This window comes from Labrus mixtus, chromosome 8 (genome assembly GCF_963584025.1).
Source record: "Labrus mixtus chromosome 8, fLabMix1.1, whole genome shotgun sequence".
Lineage (NCBI taxonomy): Eukaryota > Metazoa > Chordata > Actinopteri > Labriformes > Labridae > Labrus > Labrus mixtus.
In genome coordinates this window covers 1,369,020-1,394,195 of record NC_083619.1, presented here as the reverse complement: position 1 = coordinate 1,394,195, position 25,176 = coordinate 1,369,020, and the positions used below count along the sequence as shown (strand labels likewise).

General features: G+C 38.6%; 1 protein-coding gene across 4 annotated transcripts; it reads right to left on the bottom strand.

Moving 5' to 3' along the window:
• Nucleotides 1-276: 276 nt before the first annotated feature.
• LOC132978565 (casein kinase I-like) lies at nt 277-25,176 on the bottom strand. 4 transcript variants are annotated; one of them, XM_061043764.1, is made up of 12 exons: nt 25,050-25,176; nt 18,682-19,742; nt 18,383-18,452; nt 15,113-15,261; nt 14,032-14,266; nt 13,640-13,725; nt 12,902-12,986; nt 12,590-12,738; nt 12,080-12,160; nt 8,967-9,062; nt 2,598-2,704; nt 277-1,422 (listed from the first exon to the last, which is right to left on the bottom strand). In XM_061043764.1, the coding sequence occupies exons 2-12, from the start codon at nt 18,928-18,930 to the stop codon at nt 1,368-1,370; spliced, it is 1,362 nt and encodes a 453-aa protein (XP_060899747.1). In that variant the 5' UTR covers nt 18,931-19,742; nt 25,050-25,176; the 3' UTR covers nt 277-1,367. The 4 variants fall into 4 exon arrangements, with proteins under 4 accessions (XP_060899747.1, XP_060899748.1, XP_060899749.1 ...); XM_061043765.1 differs by having other exon boundaries at nt 12,590-12,735; XM_061043766.1 differs by lacking the exon at nt 8,967-9,062.

Below are 25,176 nucleotides of genomic sequence, written 5' to 3'. Positions count from 1 at the left end.
ACAGTGAGTCTAGATCAATTCCACATTTATATTGGCAAAGCACATACTCTTCCATAAAGCACAGAAGAGATACCCTCAACCCACTTTCTGATGTTTTCTTTGATTGTACAAGTTTGTGCCACAGCAAGAACATGTCTTATTTTCTATCTCCTACTGACCTGTCTGTTAGTCATACTCAGAGAAACACTTAATTAACTTATGATACACCTTAAACCCTCTGCACAAGGTTTAAGGATTACGCACCCATATAAGCAAAATACTCCACAACACAAGAAATATTATTCATGATTCCTATAAATAATTATCAGATTTTATTTCATTTGGTTCTTTTTTTAATGGAGTTATCTGACTCAAAGTCAGAGAAAAAAGAGGAAAAATAATCTGAAAATTTAAAATACAAGTTATTAAAAAACATCAAGGAACACAAATTGAAGTTAGAAAACACAAACTTCTGGAACAACTCAAAAACACAAAGAAACAGGTTCCAAATCGTGGACAATTGTTTTTAGTTACAAATTAAAAGAGGAAAAAGCTTTCTCATAAACATCTTTATAAATTTATTATTCTTGTGGGTGTGAGACTTCATCTGAGGGTGCCTGAGAAGTACACAAAGCCTGGTCTGTTGCAGGAACTTGACAAAGCATCTTACCCTGTACTTCCTTTGACCAAGCAAATATAAACTTTAAAGACCATGTAAGAGAGCTGCATTCAGTTTTCTATCAAAGTCTTTTATGAGGAAAGTGTGTTTGTACATAGGTATATGTTTTGTGAGCAGGTGTAGTCTGGCAGTCTCATCGTCTATCCATACCCTTTTTTTCCTTTTTTTGCTCCGTGTCTCCCAGAAAACCACTCTCACTTCTGAACCAGTCAGCAGGGAAGAAAAAACAACATACAAAATAAAAATCCCCAAAAAATGAAGAGAACGAGGCAGGCTGCAAGCAAACCATGTGAATCCAGTTTTCAGACGATTGGCTTGCTTTTCAAAGACTTTGAATAGTTTTTGTGTTCACTTGTTTCCCACAGCAGTTTGTTTTGATCCAGTTCCAGTTCCATTGGAGGCGATAATTACAATGAGACGCCACTGTTAGTCCAAACTTACAGCTCTGAGACTGAACAGCAAACATATGTTACTCATGTTTGTCTAGTCAGTCCAGAGCAGAAGAGATCAGTCTGTCGGCTTTAGCAATCATAGTCTGCTTCCATAGTCGAGCCAGCCCAGCCGACCCAGGGCGGGACCTCCCACAGTAGAGGGGGCAGTTCTGAGGACTAAGGAGGGAAGTTAAAGAGAGCTATAGCAAGAGGACTAACGACAGAGAGAAAAGGAAATTGAGATAGGGGAAAAAAGGAGACAAGGTGGTGTATCCTCTTCATTTGTGTCTCTGGATAGCTTTCCTCTTCCTCCTCTTAAAGAAACAGCAGCACCTGCAACACAAAACACATTCAACAGACTTTAAATGACAACTTTTCTCTCAAATAAATCTTAAACTTTTACTAGAAATGCATGCAATTCAAGAAAATAAATTACATTTTATAATACATATTGCCATTGGGACTGCACAATATTGGAAAACTGACATATCAATAACATTTGTCTGTCATATCAGAATAAAAAGAAAAAAGGGAAATGATTCCATATGAATGCTGTGTTGTTGTTTTTTTTACCTAAAGTCTGTCTAATAAGTCAGAACCCCTTCTTCCCACACTGAGGGGACCTCAGATCTGAACTGTGTTTGGATTAAGGTTCTGTAGAGAAGCTCGAAGCAAAGTCATAACGGACTTTAAGCACAAATGTAAAAGAATCTTGCCAAGTGCAGCGATGTTAGTAAAAGTGGATTGTTTTCCCTTTTTTTCATCTGCATAGGAGTTGGGCTGCATCATTCTGAACACAAAGACATGCATGGAGGCCTTGTTGATACCAAATTATAGAAGGTGACAAAAATACCAAAATGAAGGCAGTAATGAATATGCCTGCAAAGAATGATTTAACCCTTCACCACACAGACTTGAGTGTGAATTGGGTGGGTTTTAACCATACCTAGATCACCTCTTAAACTTTTGGGAGACACTCTGTTATACACTCCCATTTCATATAAGAACAGCAGAATCTATTGGCTGCATTGAAGAAATACCTTTTATCCCCTTTCCTTTCCATGCTGTTCATTCTTGAGTACATCATACTTCTCTTTATGAAAGCCTGTGTGCGTCTCCATTTGGGTGTACAGTATATGTGTGCATGTCAACATGCTCATGTTTGTATGTCAATCAGTATCTAATCATGTCTAATGATATCTTCAGACACTTTACAAAAAGAGCAGGTCTTGACAAACCCTTGTTATATTTAAATATGTGTACGTATGGCTGCACATGCTGAATTTGTCCAGGTATTTTATAAAGTCCTTTCTTGTGAAAATCTTTTAATTAGGACTTCAATATGAGGCACGTTGGTAAAAACCTGTTTAAAAGCACTCATTGATACATTTGACCATGGCTTTTTGTAAACAAACACTCGTTTTAACGCTGCTATTCAGAGAACAAAAAGCAATGACAGCCAAAAGACAGTCCACATACTGACATAACATTTGTGTGCATGTCCTTACTTTGTATCATCAGCCACTTCAACCTCTGCATTTGCTGTGATTGGTGCATTGGAGTGTCCTGCTGTGGGGTCATCTGTATTCAGCTCCCCATTTGTTGAACTCATCACCTGGTGGTGAGAAATGAAAGAAAGATGATAAGTAATGGACTGAGTGACACGTTTTTTGCGTGACAAAATTGAGAAAACTTAAAATCCACGTTATGGCAAATAAATATGAAAACTGTGGGAAAATGAAAAATTACATGCTTCCTCACTAAAGGTTAAAAAAGGTTATTTTTCACACCAAAACAACATTAAACACATTTTAATCTATATTTGGTTACTTGTCTATTTTTCTATCAATTCCTTGTATGTGTAAAAGTACTTGGCAATAAAAACTGATTCTGTTCCTGGGTCTGTTGGTAAAAGAACAACCAAAGGTGGCTAGCTTCTCAGTGAGGGTGCCAGCGTCAAACTCTGTGTCTTCAATACCCCATTTCTCAAGGGAATATGCAGGGGATAACTACGAGATCAAGACCCAGAGGGGAAAACAAATCTCATTTGAAAGAAACACTGACTTCCACCTGCAGCCGCAAACAATGGCAGACGCAGGTGAGATAAAACAACTAACTGCGGAGCTGAAGGACTCAAACTCCTGACAAATGAAGGGCTTCCATGTGGAATTTAAACAGTTAGGATCAGACAAAGTAGGACACAAAGAAATGATTGCAGAAAACAACAGACAAGATGTGGAGAAGGCAAACACAAGAGTATTGAGGCTGGAGACCAGGATGAGGGAACTGGAGATGAAGAACTTGAGCACCAGGAAACACGAGCTTAACAGATGCATAATGGAAATGGGAGATCTGATCACAAAGGTTTTATAGCACACAGACCAAGAGCATGTGATTACAATGTCTACTGAAGAGTGATCAAATGGATCATTAAAAGTCAGCAGAATATTTTCCTCTTAGTTTCAGAACACTATGCATAAACAGTTTACGAGTACGATGTAACGAGTAAGATGTTTTTTTTTTTTGTTTTTTTTTACAAAGATCGCAGAAATAAACAAAATTAGAGTTTCTGACAACAGTCCTAGCGTTCAGTATTAGTTCTGTATGATACTGTCTTTTCATTGCTGTGACTTTACCCATAATTCAAAGTTTTTACAGACACTCAAACAGTATGTGGTAGAGTGTTTCAAAGCAATTTTTGAATGATGAACGACCATGTTGAGGGATTTCTTATATCTTTTGTTTGGATTAAAGATAGATGAGACTATAAACAGCATTGTACATGTATGAATTTATGCAGGATTTCCCCGCATTATAAGAGATAGACTTGCAGGGACTGAGTATTTTGTGCGTGACTCCAGTTGTCCCCGCGCAGAAATTCAGGCCCTGATATTGATTAAAAAATCAGTGAAAAATAATTTGTACCTTTACTACATACCAGAGCTGAGTTTCATTAGAGATGTCAAGAACCAGCGAGAACCATTACAAAAGTAACAGTTCAAGTCACATCGCTCAATCAAAACTCTAACTGTTCAACAAGGAGGTTCAACAAGCATATGACATTTCCTTAAGCAATATTAACTTACTTCAACTAAATCAGGACCGAGCAGCTGCTCTTGATGATCCATTAACGAGAGAACAGAATTCCATAATACACTGATACTCCTGACTAACTATAAAGCTGCTTAGGTTGCCCTGCCTCCTTCTACAAACACGTTTGGAAAACTCTCCTCCCACGTTTTCTACAGGTTCAGTGGAAATCAAACACATGTCTTCACATCGACAATTCTTCAATCTCTGTTTTACTAAAACCTGATAAAGACCCTATCTCACCATCAAGCTCTTACCACCTAACCCTAATCAACAATGAAAATGAAGAAATGACAAAGTCATTCCCTCTGTCACACACTCAGACTAAACCAGCGTATTTAAAGAAGATACGATCTACACATATTATTGAATATAACCCATTATATATCTTCAACAAATTCACTATCAGTCATATTCTCACTGGACGCTGAAAAAGCCTTCAACATTAAATTGGCAACTTTTATTTGCTGCACTTTCACAATTTGGGTTTTGGAGATTCATTTATTTACTTAATAAATGTTCTTTACAAATGACCTTTGGTCACATTCATAACCAATTGAAAAATGTCACATTGATTCACTTTGCACAGCTGCTTTTTTTCAGTTGTTAATCTTGCACTTTTTAGTACTGTGATATATCATTTTTGAAAATTTGAAAACTTAGTCAAGCCTTTGGTTTGAGGACCAGGAGAGAACATTTCTTTTTACTTTTATGTTGCACACTACCCCCCTAAAAGGGTGCCTAACACTACAGCTGTCCATCAAAAACAAAACATCACAGTAATTTGAAAGAAAAATCACCAAAGACTTTTTACAGACAACATTCTCCTTAAGCTACATCGTTGGTACCTTTACTAATTAATCTGATAAACACGTGTTATCACTACATCCCTAAGTCCTGAAGATGTTGGCACAATGTGTAAAATATATACATAGAATCAGAATGTGATGATTTGCAAATACTGAAACTAGGGATGTAAGCGTTAACGAATTAGTGAAAATAAAGCATTCTTTTGTTTAAAATCACATTGATCGCTAGTCCCTTGAGGCGCGCCATAGGCAAGTCATTGCAGCGTCCCCCTGTAGCATAGGCTGCATGTATGCCCTCTTCCCCAGTGATGAAGAGACTGACTGTGCCTTTGAATGGCTCATTTCACTTGAAAAACTCCCAGACAGCTCAGTGGACTGTAGGGCTGTGAAGGAGTTCCCACTGTGGTGATCCAGGCTGGCTCAATGTGCAGTATTATTACACCACACCACCTGACTACCGGCTCACTGATTATCATGGCACAGTTGTTAAAGAAAATAATAAAATAAGTAAAATTCACAATGAAAATAAAGTAGAGGGCCACATACTATTTGCGGGGTGAGACTCAAATCTGATGTGTTTCCAGGGGTCCTTTTGGTGCCCATTACAAATTGTATCTAAATCAGCTGCTTCTCCTTTTTCATTTGACTGAAAGCCGAAAAGTGCCCAAAGGGAAGAAGTTGCATTCAGTTTATAGTTTGTGTCAGCTGACTTCACGGCAGTTGTGGTGGTTGCCTCCATTCTCCACGGTCGGCTTGTTCATACCACGGTTGTAAGCAGGTCAAAAGTATTATCTTGTGACAACAAACATTTTACTCATTGACTTCTCCCTTTAGCTATTTTTTTTATTTACCTTGACTTTTAGTAACAAGTTCCCCTTTTCTGTGGTAAAGTTAATGTTGTAACCTTTTGTCTACTCCGGGATCCTGATTCTCTTTCAAAATAAAAGCAGTTTTGTCTCCAAACAGGAAATGAAGTTCCAGTGATTAATCATGGAAAACAAAAACGTATCGTTTGATAGCCCAAATGAAACATAATATTCAATTGAAAAAGCACAGCCAGAGTAGCTGGTGCTCAGTGATAGAGTTGGTCAACTAGAAGATGAGGTGATCAATACCCAGCTCCTGGAGCCACACTTTAAAACCCCACAGGGAAAAAGCCTTCATTTGAATATCCACACCACTCCTCTTGGCCATATCTTCCGTAAGTATAACATCCAGTTCCATTGCTATGCGGATGACACCCAGCTCTACCTATCCACCAAACCCACCTCCTCCCTCCCACCCACTTCCCTGACTGATTGCCTGCAATAAATCAAATCCTGGTTCACCTGCAACTTCCTCAAATTAAATAGTGACAAAACCGAGCTTCTCCTCATCAGCACCAAATCAACAATCACTAAACTCAACAGTTTTTCTCTGGCTATTGACCACTCCTCAGTTTCTCCCTCCCCTCAGGTTAAGAGTCTGGGTGTCATCCTAGACAGAACACTATCATTCCAAGCTCACATCAATAATGTCACCCGGTCTGCTTATTTCCATCTACGTAACATTAATCGCCTCCGCCCGTCCCTCACTCCCAGCAGTACTGCCATCCTCGTCAACACCCTGGTTACATCCCGCTTTGACTACTGCAACTCCCTTCTCTTTGGTCTCCCTCTCAAGTCCATCCACAAACTTCAATTGGTCCAGAACTCTGCCGCTCACATCATCACCAGAACGCCCTCTGTTAATCACATCACCCCTGTCCTACAGCAGCTTCATTGGTTCCCGGTTAAACATCGCATCACCTTCAAAATTCTGCTCCTCACCTTCAAGGCCATCCACAACCTCGCTCCGCTTTACATCTCTGAACTCCTGCACATCAACACACCTGCTGGCACTCTCAGGTCTTCTTCTTCCATTCAACTCACTGCACCACCCGCCCGCCTGTCCACCATGGGGTCCAGGGCCTTCAGCCGCTCTGCCCCCCACCTCTGGAACTCCCTCCCACCACAAATCCGTAATATCGACTCTCTCTCCATTTTCAAATCTCATCTCAAAACACATCTTTTTAAACTGATCATTCTCCACCCGGTCTCATAACTCCTTTACATCCTCTATATTTGTGTTTTTAATGTTAATTTTATTGTTGTATTGTTACTTTGTTGTTTTTATCTCTGCTTTGTAAGGTGACCTTGAGAGTTTTGAAAGGCGCCTTTAAATAAAATGTATTATTATTATTACTTCTTCCTACATCAGCTGCTGAATTTGTGTTGACCTTAGTCTGTAGTAGCCCATGTCTTTAACACTTTCTTATATTTTAATATAGTTTGATTTTGTAAAACATGACGATAAGATTGTGACAGATTCATTCATGATCGTGAAAGGTTATTAAAAGCTATATCCGCCCTCTTTATGTGCATGCGCTTTAAGAAACTCTGGGTTAACTTCTACATTAATAACCAGTTTCATATGACCGTTTAGCAGGATCTCTTGTTGATCTGACTTGTCTTGTGCGTGAGGATCACAGACATTTAGGTTGTTCCCCAATATGCTCTTGTTACATTAGGCCAGTGTTACTGGAAAACTCGATCACAATTCTAAGTAGAAAACTGATTAAATAAACGTTAGAGTATGAAAATAAAATGCAGGATTCGCTAGTTTTCTTAATTCAGCCAGCTTGTGTAAAAAGATAATTAATAGTGAGAGATGACAAAGAAACCATTTTAAACAGAAACAGAATCAACCAGTTTAAAGTGAAATGTTTTAACTTGTTGTGACTTGAAACCCGCTCGTTGCCGTTGGCAGCATTAAAACGACTGGAATCCGCTTATTGCTGCTTACTGTTTATATTGTCTTTGTTTTTGGAGACCAGACATGATGTAAAAGAAGAACAATAAAGTGCCGAACAAAATGCAGCAACCAGAGTTGCGGGGCTATGATGACAGGTTCAGACTCTGTTTCTTGTGCCCAGCACAGCACAGATGCATCTCCGTTACAACAAATATATCTGATATCTCGCTTGTCTCAAGTCCAAGTAAATATAAAGATGAGGGCTGTGGCTCATATTCGTGAGAGCAGCTTTAAATACTGTAACTCCCTACGGTGTTGTTGAAAATTGTAGCTCTGCTAAAGCTTGACAAATTTGATGCTAAACAGATTCTATCCCACTGTTCTTCTATCTTTGAATGCTTTTATTATGACAGAGCCATATCAGTGTTTTCAGCAGCAGCTTATCATAACTCTGATAAGGAGTTATGATAAGCTATAAGTATAAGGATGCTCAATGCACTGAAATGTGTTGAGTATCGCCTCACATGAAGCTTGTTTGAGGAGGAAAAGGGGGTACTGTGTAATCCCTATACTGTAATACAGCTCACTGATGAGGACTGTCCCTCTTAACTCTGCTCCTCCTCTCTCTCTCTCTCTCTCTCTCTCTCTGACATATCGATATATATCGAGTATCGCCGTTCAGCTAAACAATCTTGAGATATCAGTTTAGGTCCATATCTCCCAGCCCTATGTGATATGAATCTGAGGTCAGCCACCTCTACATGATCCCTTTCAAATAAAATGAATAAATAAACAATACTATATAATCAAACCCATTGATGGAGTCAATTTGATTTGAAAACTAGTCTTCAGAGACTATAGATGAAGTTAGTTTTAAAAACAGACAACTCAAGAACTCTTGTGATCTCAGCAATAACTGGTGACATCGGTATCTTTCTAAACACTGGTCAGGTCACAAAAAGCAGACCATATCATGTGGTCTGGTCCATATCAACAACCTAGCATCATTACCTATGCTGTTATAACCTTATGTGGGCACAATTTTCAAGTTCTACAACAACAGTCCCATGTAAAGGAAGTCTTGAGGTGTGGAGGGACAGACTTGAGGTCAGTCCTACTGCAGAGACAGAGAGGGTGACGTAAGCAGAAAGACATACAAGTAAGCAGACAGAAAGGAAGCCGAGAGCCAACCCTTCCTATAAGTACCTGGACAGACCCGCCCAGCCTATCAGCAGCAAGATGGGAGCCCAGCAGCTCTCGATTGGTCACTGGAGTGGGCTGGCTGCCTTTCCCCTCGGGAGACTAGAGGAAAGTCAATCGCAGGAGAATCGGAAAGGGAAGAGGAGGTGAAATGGAGGTGGTAAGGGTGGTGGAGAGGGCAAAGTGAAAGAGGACAGGTACAATGGAAGGGTAAATATCACATGAAAACATGAAGCAGTAAAACAGTAAGCAAATGAGAGATAGGTGTACCAACAGATGTAGTGGTGGGTTTAGGAAGATTGTGGTGAGGAGAAAAGAAATTAGGGTGGAGTAAAAAGGAAAAAGAAAAAAAAAGTGAATACAAAGTCAGTATGTGAAGGAGGAGCAACAGGAGGGTGAGCACAGATTCATAGTGCGCACTTATAGAAGGCCCATACATGAAGGTGGTATATTTTCTGTGTTACATAGACCTTTTACTAGCTTAGGTAGATGTAAATATATTAGGTTTGTATGCATATGAATTGTGCTTTATTATCCAACTCATTTTTACAACTTCATCTGCTAAACTTAACTCCGTTCCCCTGCTATTTTCTTATCCACATACACACACACCTGCTGCTCTCTGCTCTCCTTCCTCCGTCCTTGTCAAACCTTCCCCAAGTCTGTAACTTTGTTTTTTTTTAAATATTCACCAGCTCAAGTAAAATACTCGCATTTTGGAATGTTTCACTCAATATTCCCTAAGGCTCTCACATCAGGGGATTATGACATGCATAGTGTATGCATGTTAGTGTCTTCTCACACTCTCTCTCTCCCTTTGGTGGCCTTACAACTTACGACTTTTCAAGTGAATTCAAAGTCATAGAAAAATGTCCAAAGTCAGAGCAAAAAAGAAAAGTATAATCAAGTTATTGAATAAGAAACCTCTGCTTTCTGTCCTCCATTACAAGACCAAATATCATGTAATTATTCAAGGTTGGAATATTCATTTATCTCAAAAGAAATGTAGTTGTAGTCTTGCAGTTGGTGACCCTGCAACTTGCCCAGTGTGTAGAAAATCTTAGTCTGTGTTTAAAAGCTGAGTGTTCACACACACTGTAGTATCAATACTTTCTGTGTGAAAGTCTGCAAAAAGCTTGCATAGAAATATTTTTTAATAGTTATCTTATTTGTATGTTAAATATATATAGAAACACTTTACTTTTACAATGCAACTAGTCTTTCATAATTAAATGCATCTGTTTATTGATTAAGCTAATGAGCAAGTGGATTAACGTTGAATTACACTTTATCACAAATATGTGGCAGAGATGGTCAAGTTGTATCTTTATTTCTCCATTCTGTTATCAGGTTGTTGTTGTTGTTGTACAAGGTCTAATAGGGCCTGTACTCAAAGAATGGCTATGGCAATATATCGTCATGTGCTTTCTGTCAATAGAAGCACATGACGTGTACTGATGCAGATTTTACAGAATTGATACAGCCGCTGAGCTGTGAGGGCAGTTTTGAAAGACACATAACCTATGATGCAGTTCACAATAAAGCCAACAGGCGGCAGTAGAAGCCAAACTACATGATGCAAGGCACTTCCAAATCAGAACAAACAAGCATGTACTCTATGCACCAGCATCAAAACTGAAAGTAAATATACAGGAGCATTTCAGATTTTTACAAACACAATGGTGTCGGGAGTTGGAGTCATGCATTATGCAAGCTATGCAAAAACAAGGTAAAATACTGAAGAATAAAAGACCAACCTCCCTCTACACATGACAAGTTGATAGCATCTGCATTAATAAAAGCTACGGGGTTATAAACATAATATTTTATTTAATTCTGGGATCTCTGAGGACATGAAGTTATGTGTTTCAAGGTATAGGATCCTTAAAACTATGCCTCTGTGTTTATTCTTAAACAATAAAGAACAGCTGTTTTATTAAATTATTTGTAGGATATGGTCATTATCCAAAATCAATGTGTATAACAATACAATACGTATCAAGGCCTCTGTATCGTCGTGACACATATTGTATCGTGAGGTTGTGGGAAGTTCCCTCCCTCGTTCAGAGTTGACACATTTATAATGGCGGCCACTGCATGCCATCTGTGCCCATAAATCAGCTTCCTCCATACAGGCAGTGTAACTATACATTACACTTTATTGAAGTAGTAGACAGTACTAAATATTAAAATGAGGACATCATTCTAATTGCTTTAAATGTAAAGGCCCTATCTAACAACAGCTAAAAAAGCACAAAGTTACTGTCATTGCTAGTTCCAACAAACACAGCTGTCCTTTTCACGTCCCCAAGCAGGAACAAAAACATTACAATTCATGACCTACCTTTATGGAACTCAAAACAGAATGTTCATTAACATGAGATCTTTATCTTGCTGTGTCTCGTGTTCTCTATTAATGATGAGATGGATTTAAGCTCAACCTGCAAAATCAATAATACAGTGTCATGTTTGCTATCTGTCTCTGCAGGGGCACAAGAAGAGAAGAAGAGAAGCTCAACGAGCCAGTCTGAGACCAGTTCAAATCCTTCTTCTAGTCGTATTACCTTTAAATGCACACCCCTGTAAACTGAGACCATGAGGTATAATCTTTAATAGGTCCATTTGCATTTATAGCCTTAGTTTGTCCCAGATGAAAAATGATTGTTTGTCTCCAAAAGTGTTGTCCTACATCGCTCTGTGAGAGAGGATCAAAGATAACTGATCTCCCGGTCTTGCAAACAAAACCAGCCTGGGACAAATACTTGACAGTGTCAGATATTTGAATGCTTCTACATTCTACGTTAATAACTACCAACCAATAGAAATGCAGTATGAAACAACGATCACCAGACCACACAGGTGCCAAGGCTGTCCAAATCATACACTAACAATATATTGACTATCTCAAGCTCTCTTGGCAAACATTGCACATTCTGTAGGAGGTTTACCATAGCAAACTAGAAAGAGACATGTGTTGATGAAGCAGCAGTATGAGAGAGATGCAGACTGCTTCATGTGGCAACTTGGTATGTATGTGTGGTTAGACTGCAGTAAGAAGAAAATCTGATTGACTCACTAGACTGCATGTGATGAAAGAACTGTTTGTTAAGAATGTGTACCTGGTTTTTGGTCTGCAGCGCTTTATCTCGGTTACTCGTTTGAAGAGGAGTCTCACTGGATACTGGACCAATAGGAGTGGGCTTAAATTAAAAAAAGTAAAAAAAACATGAGAATCAAACTTTACATGAGTCATGAAGAACATTGCAGTATTCAATTGATGAATAATTAAATTGTGGCCTAAAAGCTGGATAAACTTTACATTGTTTATGCTAACTTCATTCAGTGAGTACAATGCAATACACTTCACCTCAGAGAACTTTGTTTTGGATTAAAGTGCGGCATACATTCAGCTGCCTCTGCAGTAGAATCAAGACTACTCAGATCACAATCTACAAAGCAACTTCAAAATAAAGACATAAGTGTAACTTCATGTTATGACTTCCATCAGTTCCTGTTTAAACAAAAGATAAATCAAACATTTTATCACTTCTGAAGTGATATCTCAGCTTTCACCTTTTCCTAAACCTTGAGTTAATTTAATTGTTAGACTGTTAAGAAACCACACTAACCAGAGGCTTTCCAGTCCAGTCATACTGGTAATCAAAGATGTATCCATTTCTGTCAAAGAGGTCTGTAAACAGTTTCCTCAGATGATCGTAGTCCGGCTTCTCAAAGAAGTCAAGGCGACGCACATATCGCAGGTAGGTGGCCATCTCTTCTGTTACAGAAAAAACATACACGTCCATAAAAACAATTCACACACACAAACCCACAGTTACATTGTTTCGTACATAGACACAATTCAAATTTATTAATGTTCTATTCAACAGTCGCACAGAAATTCATTTTTTTTTTTAGAAGTGCGTCTCCTCCATACAAACCTGGGAAGTTTTCACAGAGGACCTCTATTGGTGTGTCTCTCTTTGTGTCACCGATCTTCTGATAACGCTCTTTCAGAGTGTCCGCCTAATTACAAGTGAGACAGAAATGTATTTATAACAGGTAATAGAAAGATCCAAGGCAACTTTAGACAGAGGTAAGTAAAAGACCACTACTACCTGTCCACTCAAACAACACAATGCTCTCTGTGCACTGCTGGTGCAAACTCTAAAAGTAAATACTCTGTGGCACAGCCTATATGGAGCCCACCTTAACCAGTACCAGAAGACATGATAGTTATATTGGTAATTCACACAGTGGAAAGGTTCCTCACATAACAGAGTGTGTGCGCCTTGAGCATCCCTCCAACAGTTTCTGTCAGCAGCAGCAGTGCATATTTACATTTTACAGACGGGGCACACACAGGTTTGACATGCAGTGCTCTAACCAAAAGACGCACTAATGTAATATCAAGCACACTTTCTTCAGAATCAGAATCAGGGTTTATTGCCAAGTACATTTACACATACAAGGAATTTGACTTGGTGTATTGGTGCTAATTGGTGCTTGTCGATTAGTCAGAAAATGAGAACCTGGGGAGTTGTTGCTTTGCATCAAACTACAAAAAAAGATGACACGTTGCAGTTAATCTGCTTCACTATTGCATGCTCTGCAGTGTTCAATGATATATCATGCAGCCCTAATAAACACACTGGATGATAGTTTAGATTCCTCCCCACCTTGAGTCCCTGCCAGGGCAGGCTGCCTCGCAGGAAGTACATAAACATGTGGCCAAGAGCTTCCAGGTCATCCCGCCTGCTTTGTTCTAAAAAAAAACACAAAATAATTCTGTTTAATTCTACACATCCTTTACTAAAGTACAATGTCTATATGGTTAGACACACTGGATGGTACTAACAATACCACTCCTGTGGGAAAGGCAGACACATTAAACCATTCTTTAATTTATTTAGGAGTTTTAACCTAAACTTAATTTACCACTTCATTTTTAAATTCACATTAATTTTCATCAACTTTACCTTTACATTTCTGTATTCCACCAATAATAACTGTCTGAATTTGATCCTTACCTATTATTTGACACTATATATAGGACATAAGAAATGCTCACCTTTCCCCAGGTGTGTATTGATGCTCATATATCTAGCAGTTCCAGTCAGACTCTTGTGTTCTCTGTATGGGATGTGTTTCTTGGTCTCTGGGTCGATGTATTCTTTTGCCAGGCCAAAGTCTATGATGTGGATGGTGTGCTGCCTTTTGGAGCCAGGACGTCCCACCAAAAAGTTCTCAGGCTTCACGTCTCGATAAATCAGGCTTCTGGTGTGAACAAACTCCATACGGGTTATCTAAATGAAAGAGCACAGCAAAAAAAAAAAAAAACAACAAGAACAACACTGAAGTCCAACAATGAACCAAAAGTGTTTTAAAGTTAAACAATTGTTTGCTTTCTGTACCGTTGGGTGCAGACAAGAAAGCAAATCACCAAGAAAACCTGTGGTACTTAAATTATTGTCAAGAGGTACACAATAGAAAAACCTCTCTCTACATCAATCAAAACGCTTCTGCCCCCTGTTCTTCTGAGAAAATCAAAAGCAGATATTTATCATTTTCTCAGTGTGCTGTGTGCGTGCAAATATGTGTGTGTATGTGTACGAATATTGTGAATATTCATTAACTTTGTGGGGAGAAAACTCAGGAATAGCAACAAGAGCAGGACGGGGGAGAATAATCCAAAAAGTTAACAAGCATGGTATGGAAAGGTAATTTAGCATTAATCATAATCACCTTTTTCTAATAGAATAGAATAGAATTACTTTATTGATCCCAAACTGGGAAATTGTGGCATTACAGCAGCAGGTTATCCAAACACACAATATTAGCAAATAAACACAATATAATATTAAATACAAAGTAAATATGCACTAAACATATAAAAACTAAGAATGAGAATATATGCAACTAGGATTTAACTTCTAGTCTTAAATATGAAAGATTAAATACAATTATAAGTAATCTATATCTTTAAAAAAACTATACGTTTGTTTTCATTAAAAAAAAAAACAGATTCACTCAAAGCTAGATCACAGCAGATCCCAAGCCAGCAATTAGCTGCAATACTTCCTGGCTGACATTAAGCTGCTAGCACTTGGAGGCTCTTTAGCCCTTCTGTCTGAACCCTGTGTTAATCTTACCAGTTGTATGGCTATCATGAGTACAGTCTTTAGAGAGAAGGTCCGGTCACAGAGGTCAAAAAGATCTTCTAAGCTGGGTCCGAGTAGTTCCAGAACCATAGCATTGTATTTACCACATGGTCCGAAGTAAAACACCTGGGGTACACCCTCTGTATGAACAGATGAAGAAAGAAAAAGGCTTTGTCACAGCCACAGGCATATTTATTAATACAGTAAAAAAGCTAATTCAAATGCAGAATACCTTTTACTATCTGGGTGTGGCTGCACATTTTGACAACTAAACTACAATCTCAATGAAATGCTGGTAAACTTTGTTAATGTTGTTGTCTGAACAGTGAAGCTTCTGTTATTATACTTTCACTCATGTTCCACACGTCACATTCATGCATCACCCTGGATGCATCCAGAAAATAGTAGGACCTGTATATTGTTTGTCAATTGTCAAGTTGTCAAAATCAGGTGAAGCATTAGCAAACCCTTCCCTGCTGATCTGAAGAGAATGCAAGGAAACAGAGCAGAAGTTATTATTATATCTGTCCAAGAAAGACAGTAAAAGAGCCAGGACTTTCAGCCTGAGTAGTTATATTAACAGGGATTACTCACTCTACACCTCAGTGCAGCAGGTTGGCACAGACATGCTATCTTATGAATCAATAAAAAATAAATGATTTGTAATTTGTATGGTATTTGATAACTTTGTACACATGTAAAAACACTGGTCTAAAAAATGAGTAACACTGAATCATCACAGCAGAACACCAAGTCTGTTAAACTTTGTGGATATCAATCTGTGTATTCAGGAAGCACAGGGGAGTGTGTAACAGTTTCACCTGCTTTGCTGCAAATGAAAGTGACAACAGGTGCAATGGAGAGGAAAAGGCTAGACAACTCCCAAAAAGAGAATGGTGTTGTATGTTGTGGCCACAGACAATTGCGATTTCCTTATCCTTCCCGACTGATTCTTGCTGTGTCTCCCAGCACAGTCTCAAGAGCGTGTAGGAGACTGAACTTCTTTTTATATGAAAATTTTTATAAAAACATACTGACAAAAACAACGTAGAGATATGCTAAAAAAATCGCCTTCATAAACTTGGGTTCGCAGCAGTGGCAACTTCTTTCCATTTAACTCCTAATATGCAATTAATGTGAAGAATGTGCTATCTCCTTTCATTATGGTCTTTAATTTAAAAATAGACTAGATGATGCCTGAATCATACACTCTGTGTTCAACAGACCTAACTTTTATTAAAGTTTCTCAGAAAATCAAGAAAATCCAGCCTAGTTTAAGAACAAGGCTTGATGTTTGCTTGTACTGTATATGAATTATTAAAATGACTCATTTTAAGAAAAAGGAGGAAATACAGCTTCAGCAAGCTGATGACTAAGTTGTAAAAGTTGAGGAGAAAACAGTGAAATTGGCAGGATTGTTTCCCAGTCTAATGCTGCCAAGAGAGATTACTTTTGTGTAGGATATTTTGACAAAAAGCAAAGTGTTATTTTACTGAATTGAATACTTAGATTACCCCTTTGTCTCTCTTCTCTATAGACTAGTTTGATGTGCTTGATTTTGGTCGTTTTTGCAAAAGGCTGCAGAATGGGTCAAAGCAAACCAGCATGTATTAGCAGACAAGATAGAGTTGCCTGATGCTCTGAAGATCTTGCAGGGGCTGCACTTTGGGTTGAAAATAACTTCTTATGAACATGAGAAGGAATCTATCTTGGAGCCATTCAATATTGAGGTTTATAAGAGATTATAGAGACTTTTTGACATACTGTGAATGCCAGATTGATGACAAATGACAGGTTTCCAACGTGTTCTGAAAATTTCTTGGTAAATTTGTTGACTTGTATTGTACAACTTATGTACTAATATGGTTAAAGTGTAACACAAGCTTCATTATTTTCAGTTTGCATGTTTTTTTACAAGGCACATGTTTCATTTCGATTAGACAGAGTTTAGTTAAATTGCAAAACTAAGTTAGTCTCTTTTTAAAATATAAATTGATCCAAGCCTTCCAATACAGAGAAATCCCAGAGTGTTGATGTATCTGACTAAAATGACTCCAAAAAAGCCACAAAGTTAGTAAAGTTATGTTCTCTGTGTTGCTCTCTGATGTGTGACTTTACTTCCCTTTCTTTTCGGCTGTAACTAAGCACGCTTCATTTCCACATAAAGCCATGATGCATGTGTTGTATAATGTACAGGAGGTAGGCCTGGTAAGAATAGAAGATTGTTTACAAATACAAATAGTAAAATGCTTAAACCTGAAGTGTGTACCCAATTTTATTTAGTTATTTTCTTGCGTGCATTTCCTGGCCTGACAGTGAAGCCTACAACAGAGTGAGCCGAGGAGTGGAGGTTTGCAGCGAGACCATCTTGGTACAGTCAGGGTGCGGTCACACTGGCACTCCGTACCGTGCCGTACTGGAGCATGATTGCCCCCCCCTCCTCCCCATTCGACCGCTGGCCTTCACGGCCTGCAGTCACACTGCTCCAGGACAAACCTGGCCTAAGCACGATTACCTCTTGTGCATAACGTCATAATACAACACATGCATGCTTTATGTTATTATGAAGTGTGCTCAGTTTACAAACAGAGGGACTTGAGAAAAAAATAACAAAAAAGGGACGTGCGGTCAAGTCCACGTCTGCACATCGGAGAACAACACAGAGAATATGACAGCTACTTTACTGACTTTGTGTCTTATTTTGAGTCATTTTAATCAGATACAGCCATAAAGAATTTATAAAATATAAGAGACACGATCGAGTCCGCGTCTGCACATCAGAGAACATGACAGCTACTTTGTGTCTTTATTTTGAGTCATGTTAGTCAGATACAGACAGAACAGTCTGGATTTCTCCATAATGAAGGCTGTCAACGTACATGAACTGTACCGGTGTGCTTCACCTCTCCAAGGCGACCCATGGCCAAGGAAGTGTACCGAGCACCTGAGCACGGTACCGAGCACCTGAGCACGGTACCGAGCACCTGAGCACGGCACGGAGCGGTCACACTGGTTAAACAAACTGGACTTTAGGGGTGAAGCGTGCTTAGGCACGGTACAGATTGGCAGTGTGACCAGTATAAGTAATGCAGTATATGATGACATTGATCTTCCACAGGTCAAAAGAGAAGTAAACAGTGACAAAGAATGTGTTGATGTGGAACTGAATTCCAAACAGGGAGAAAATGGTTTGGTACCTTTCTTAAAATTATTGTAAAAAAATCTTCAATACGAAATCTGACATAAGAAAAGATTCCTCACCTGAACATCCCAGCTGTTTGTAGAATCGATACTCTAAGTGAAGTTGTGGTGCCCGTGACTTGATAGGCTCCTACAAATCAGGATTATGTTCAATTAGATTAATTATCTTTCAGTTCAACTTATTATTTATGTTACATACAGACAATACTGGAATATTCTTGCTAGCCAAATCTGGATGAAATATTTTCAAGGTGTATAAAGTGAAAATGTCTTGTGTTTTTGGCTTTTATTTAAAGTAGTTCAAGTAGCCTGTGCTAGCCTCCAACACTATCAACAAAATAAAAAGGAATTATTTTTACCAGTTTGATTGCAACGTATTCATTGGTGTACAGGTTCTTTCCAAGTCGTAGCTCTCCAAAGTTTCCACAGCCGATCTTCTTCCCAACCCGGAAGTTTGGTCCAACCATAAGAACCCCAGAGTTAGAGCCAGCACCCCGACCACCATGCCCTGATCGACTCCCTGCCTTCGAAGACATCCTCTTTCCCTCTTCTGTCTCTCCCTTACCTCCACCACCCCCTCCTCCTACTCCTCGCTTGTCAAAGTCCATCAGTTTGTGGTAGCCTGGCCTCTCCACGGTTAAGCCGATTCCATTCAACCAAAAAAACTACCAAAACAACTGCTTAGCAGCAAGACTTTCAGGGTGGGGGGGGGGGGGGGTCTACTCTGGCCTTGTGTTAATGAAACTGGGGTTGGAGACTGATGTTAGAGGACAGATTTTAAACTGTGGCAACTGGGTAGCTACTGGCTACTCTCACTAGGATACGAGATGAATTGAAAATTCAAAATAATCTATTGAACCACAGTTTAGTAAGGCTAGTGCTTAGTACTATAAAAAGAGAGAACGGTGAGCAATACTGTGATTGTTTAATGGACAGAAAGATGATTCAATGAAAGCAAAATAAAAAAAGATGGGAGGGTAAGGGACAAGACTGTATACTAGTTTAAAGCCCCTTGCAGGGGCCAGAGATGGTGATGGAAAGGGATAATGGCCTGATCCGTCACCATATGTGGCTAGCCAAATGCTAACATTCTATAAAGAATTTATGAAGCTTTTCAGGCTTCAGGCTCAGACATAACTGTTCACCATGACAGCCATACACCTGACCCACATACAGAATGTGACAGTAGTAGTAGTATGTTAACTTTATCAAAAGATAAAGTTTAGATGTTTCCTTTTTTCTTTTAAACCAATCTGTTTGTTTTATTTATTTACTGCCATAGGTCAGTGGTTGTTGCAAATCTTCTTGGTGTCCACTGTCTGACAGACTGGTAATATATGACACAATTTGCTGGTGCTATCAATCATCAGGTGAAGCCTTGGTCCCCAGGTCCAAAGAACGGAGCAGGGGTTTAAAACACCTGGAAGACAGAGTGGAGAAAAATGACAAATAATGTATCAAATATTGCTGTCTATTGCTGCCATTGCATGAGTAAAATGACAGTAAATCATCTGAGGAAAACTTCTAATTGCAAAGGAACAATATAATACGATAAAATACGATGCAATGCTACACTTTATTGTCCCTTTGGGAAAATATATCTTGGACCCCAAGTGCTGCATATATTTCGCTGCCTCCACAGTAGTATAAATAAATGAAAATAAATTAAAGCAAACAATATTCCACATGTAAACAGAACTACATATCTACATTTTTTTCCTTATGATTTCTTGTATTATGAATAAAACTAAACAATCAAACATGGTGTCATCAATGTCACACACTGTATGGGGGCGACAGTTTTCATTAAACGGCTCTGTTTCAATTTTGAAAACGATACATGTTATCCTAACTTTATTTGTACCCTTAAGTAGATTTGGTTTACAGTGAGTGAGTCAGGCCTCCTTTTACATTCAAACGACAGCACAAAACATGATGAAGTGACAACAGAGCTCAATACTAAGTAGTTAAGAGATTGGTCTTTTAAGCTGACCTGCTTTCCATCCACACTTCCTGCTGACATCACAGGACCATAAAAACAATGGACTAAACGAGTCAACACAAACCAAAAGTTCCTCACAGTACTTCACCTCCTTCTGTAAAATAATTAAAAATGGAAATCAAGAATTTTGAGGATTACGTCAGTCTTATGAATCGAGCAAAGTGGATTTTTATCTGCCACTTTTTTCTCAAATAAATAAAGACCCCTGATTTAGCCAAACCCACCAAAATAAGACAAATTAAATTGACGCTTATGATTCAAATACTACTAAGGCAGAACTGGTAAATTCTATAAAGGTTTTACCTTCATGAATAAAGATACAACGGGTTACTTTAGACAGCGCTGGGAAAAAGAGGCCAATATAAAATAAATATCAGAAGAAGGCAAGGCAAGTTTATTTATGTTGCACATTTCAACAACAAGGCAATTCAAAGTGCTTCACACAAGACATCAAAAGCATCATGACAAAGGAAAGGAAAGAAACATTAAAATATAAAAATCATTGAAATTATTATTATATATTGTCTTCAACCTGGATTTAAAAGAGCTGAGAGTTTCAGCAGACCTGCAGTTTTCTGGGAGTTTGTTCCGGATATAGGGAGCACAGAAACTGAATGTGTTTGGTTCTGACTCTGAGGACAGAGAGCAGACCTGTTCCAGACGACCTGAGCAGTCTGGATGGTTCGTGATTAATCAGGAGGTCATTAATGAATTTTGGCCCTAAACCATTAAGCGCATGGATTCCAATTTGGAAAAATCAATCCACTTCAACAAAAACAATTTTTGACGAGACTTCTGCTGGAAAAAACAAATATGATTTTTCATTACCCCAAATAATTAGTAAAAATTAAGTGGTTCTCCAGTTTCTCGGTCTCACAGACTGTGTACATGTTTTTTGGTCTTGGCCATGTGTTCAACCCTTTTGGAAAGAAGTGTGACTATAAAGTGCAGAGACTCTGAACAACATCACATTTCTCTTTCACATCTCTCTACGTTGGAAAAATTCCTGAAGGTCTCTGTAATAAGGACATATTCCTTCTAAAGAGTTTTCAGGAGGCAAGTAAAAAAGCAATTACTAAATGTTGGCTTCAGAGGAACCCTCCCATTATGAAACATCATGAATTCTAATAGCAGTATGGAAAAAAAAAACTAACTCCAAATAGTTTCTAGCTGTTCCCATAGACTTGATTTAGATTAAACTTTTGTGAACTAAATAAATTGAATCGACTAAATTCCAAATTTGTTCAATAGGATTCAAATCCGGACTTTGACTTGGCCGGTCCATCAGTTCCAGTATTCCAGATTACTTTTTCTTGGTCAAAGAGTCTCTGCACAGATTTCAAGTATACTTGGGCTCATTGTCTTGTTGGTATGAACCCAATTTCAAACTGAATTCCCCTTTTTATACCCAAATTTGAGCCGGCTCACTGTGCTTTAATTTTTTGTTTTTGTTTATAAACAGTAAATTAGAAAATTCATGGATAACAATTAAGATTATAGTTTAGCATTAAAAATATCATTTGGGTTAAAGAACTTCTACGTTCTGATGTATTAACCATTACAGAAACATGAAACATGATTTTGATAATTACCAATGTTGTTAATTCAGGGCAGCTGTGGCATACATGGTGGTCTAATTAATGTGTTAAGCACTGTATATCTCTTTGTTAGAATTTCCCGTGCATTATGTAATGTACTTGTGCCTTTTACAGTCTCGTATTTGATTTTACTTTCTAACACTTATACTGCGTTTCCTCTTTTCAAAGAATCTTTTTGGTGCAGATTTTACAAATTGCATCATCAAAATCGGGGAAACCGGTAACGTGTTATCTCAGAAGACCATACTTTGTTATATTATTTAAGAGCGCCAAAATCAATCTTTAAATGCAAGCACTTTTCAACATTGTCCACAATCAAAGGTCATTTTTCACAAATACTAATTAAGTGTAGTAAAACTTTTGACAATTTTAAATTAGAAAAAAAAGTCATCAATAAATGGTAAATAAAATATGAACTAAATCATTTTTTGTCTATTATTCTGGGATCCACAAAACTGCTTGCCACAGGCTATGAGGCTGCACCATAATATAAAAAAGATAAAGCTGTTTCTCCAAAAGAAGAAACATTTGAAACAGTCTCTTCATGTCAATATAGACACCACTTTTCTAAAGTTAAAAATGAGCCTGTAAAAACTTCCTTAAAGGGATACTTCACCCGTTGAAACATGAATCTGTATTGACATTTTGAAGTTGGTGCCTTCTTGGCCGTGAAAAGGCAGAAAGTGTCTTTTTGGCTCATGTGGATGAAAGACACCAAATCCCAGAATGCACAGCACTGCAGGCCAGTCCCACTAAGGTCCTCTTGTTCAGAATCAGAAATACTTTATTAATCCCAGAGGGAAATTCGATCGTTACAGTATAGTAATAAAAACATTTACCGACATGTTTACTTCAACACATAAGACCGTTTCCTCAACTGATTCAGAGATTTCTTCCAGGACTGATCTTGGAAATTCCTGGCAGAAAACAGACTCTATGTCTGTGTCCATAGACAAACAGTGAGAGCACCAGTGAGACACTACCAGTCCGCCCCAGCTCGAGCCGGCCCCAGCTCCTCGTCCTCACCGCCGCCAACAGGCAGGCCTTATGTCTCGGCTGCTGAGCTGGCAGCGGCCCCGGCGGCCAGCGACGGCAGCAGCCAAAACACAAGACCGGCCTGTCGGCAGCAGCCATCACACCGCTATATTTATATTTTTTCGCCATTATCAGCTTTCTCCATAGAGCCTGTTAGCATAGCTTCAAAGCAATATGGTGGACTTTAAGTTTCGATTCTGGGAGTGAGTTCCCACCCACTGATCTGTGATTAGTCTGTAGCTTCAGTGGTCGAAATTATGAGAAACTAGCGTTGTAGTTTCACCCTGCTAACTGCAACAGCTTCCAGTGACGCAATATGACGATATTTGTGTCACTGGAAGCTCCTTTTCAGACTCAGAAATACAAAGATTTCCCGTCTCAGGGGAAAATGAGGGCGGGATGCACGCCCATTCAAAAATACTACCAGGTTTCTAATGATACAAAGATTAATGCAAATGGGTGAAGTATCCCTTTAACATGTTCCTCTGGATGGCCCATTTCAGTGATACATGTGCCAAGTGCGTCTTACATGTATGTTCTTTTGATTAACCTCACTTCAATAAAAACCAAAACAAATAAAATAATATACAAATTAGGAATGCTCAATATATTGTTTGAAAAGCATATTTGGGAAATGCACATGTACAATAGTCACATCGCACGGTGTGTAATGTCAAGTATGTGACCTGAAACTCTCAAGCTGCAACTTTATTAATGCAAAACTAAAAAATCCAGTTTCTCTGTTTACCAAGGCTAATTTACAATAACAGTTTGTCCATTTTAGTGCTGATCATTCCTTAAACATGTAGAGAACTGACCACTGTGTATGCAGAGCATGTTTGTTCCCTGCCTGCAAAATGTAAACAGGCATTCAATGCTTCTGCCGTCACAGAAACTTAAGCATGATGCTCGAGGCAGACACTTGACTAGCAACAGTTATCCTCTTCTCAACTTACATCTGTGTCCTGAACATGCTTGCCAAAATCAAAACCTAGCTTTTTATGAATTGACATTTCCCAGTTCCGCTCTCTCTTGGCTCTGCAGCTAGTTGGATGATTAGGTAACCCTCTTTTTCAAATACATTTAGTATGACTACCTTAAGTGCTCTTTCTACGTTGCAGTCCACTGTGTGCTATGAAATGTTAGGATGGTGTAAAAAATTAGATTTTTCCCCTTAGAACATCAACATCGCCTCACTGGAAAACTAGCAAACGAGTATAAGCAGGCTGTTGATGGTGTCGATGATAATAAAAAGCTTTTATGCTTCTAGCCAACCTTTTAATTTCAGACTTCCCAGCAACTCTGGAAAAGGTCTTTATTGAAAATGTTAGTTATATCTAGCTTTGCCAATATGGCCTCGTTTCACCACCCACACTCCAATTGTTAACTTACCTTAGCTGCACCACTCGTGGCTGTATTTGCAAGTGAATATATAAACGCCAGCATGAAAGGCCGTAAATAAAAGACTGTTTAAGATAGTTTCGAGGTGTCAATATTTCAAAGAAAGCTTATAAGTTGTGGTGCTCTAAAACCAGGGGAGCTCCAGATTGCTATTGGAGCTAATGGTAACTAATAACGACAGCAGCAGATTATCTTCTCTCCGATAACTAGACCCCTACAACATTACCCCATGGTATATTGAAGCATAATTCAGAAAAATATAGTATATTTCATTTTATCAAACACCAAACTATAAATCAAGCTTGGTATCCCGACAAGTTTGGTCTAGGCCACAGTAATGTTAGTTTGTATGAGTGTTTGGCCTCACAGTAGCTTGACAACATTAGCATAAAAGTAACAAATTTGAAACGACGAAGTGGGGAGAAAAGACAAGTAAATAAAGCGACGCATAGTTTACGTCAAATAAAGTACAGTAGTGAATAAAAAGATTGACAGCAGCATCAACAACTAGCTACCCAGCTAATGTTCACTAGACGCAGCCTGATAGGAGCTAAAAGTGGCTAACATGTTAGCCCTTCAGCTAAGTAGCCAATGTTGGCTAACACTGAATATCTGCCATACATTGTCAATCATAAATAAAGCTAGCCAATTTAATACAAATGTTGTTCAAAGTTACAAAAAGCGTTCATACCTTAACAAGTTGTCTTTCTGTCGGTTTTGATCTACGCTTGAAAAAGACTCTTCTGGTTTTCTTCCTCTCGTTTCCCTGCTCATCTCTTATTCTGTGTGATGTTTGGCTTACCCATCTGAAACCGTCA

Excerpts from the sequence above, each read along its gene's own strand:
- LOC132978565 (XM_061043764.1), bottom strand. The coding sequence starts at position 18,930 with ATGGACTTTGACAAGCGAGGAGTAGGAGGAGGGGGTGGTGGAGGTAAG. Across the intron at positions 14,267-15,112 it reads TCATGATAGCCATACAACTG|ATAACCCGTATGGAGTTTGT; the intron begins GTAAGATTAACA and ends TCTTTCATTTAG. Across the intron at positions 12,739-12,901 it reads CCTCTGTGAAAACTTCCCAG|AAGAGATGGCCACCTACCTG; the intron begins GTTTGTATGGAG and ends TTTCTGTAACAG.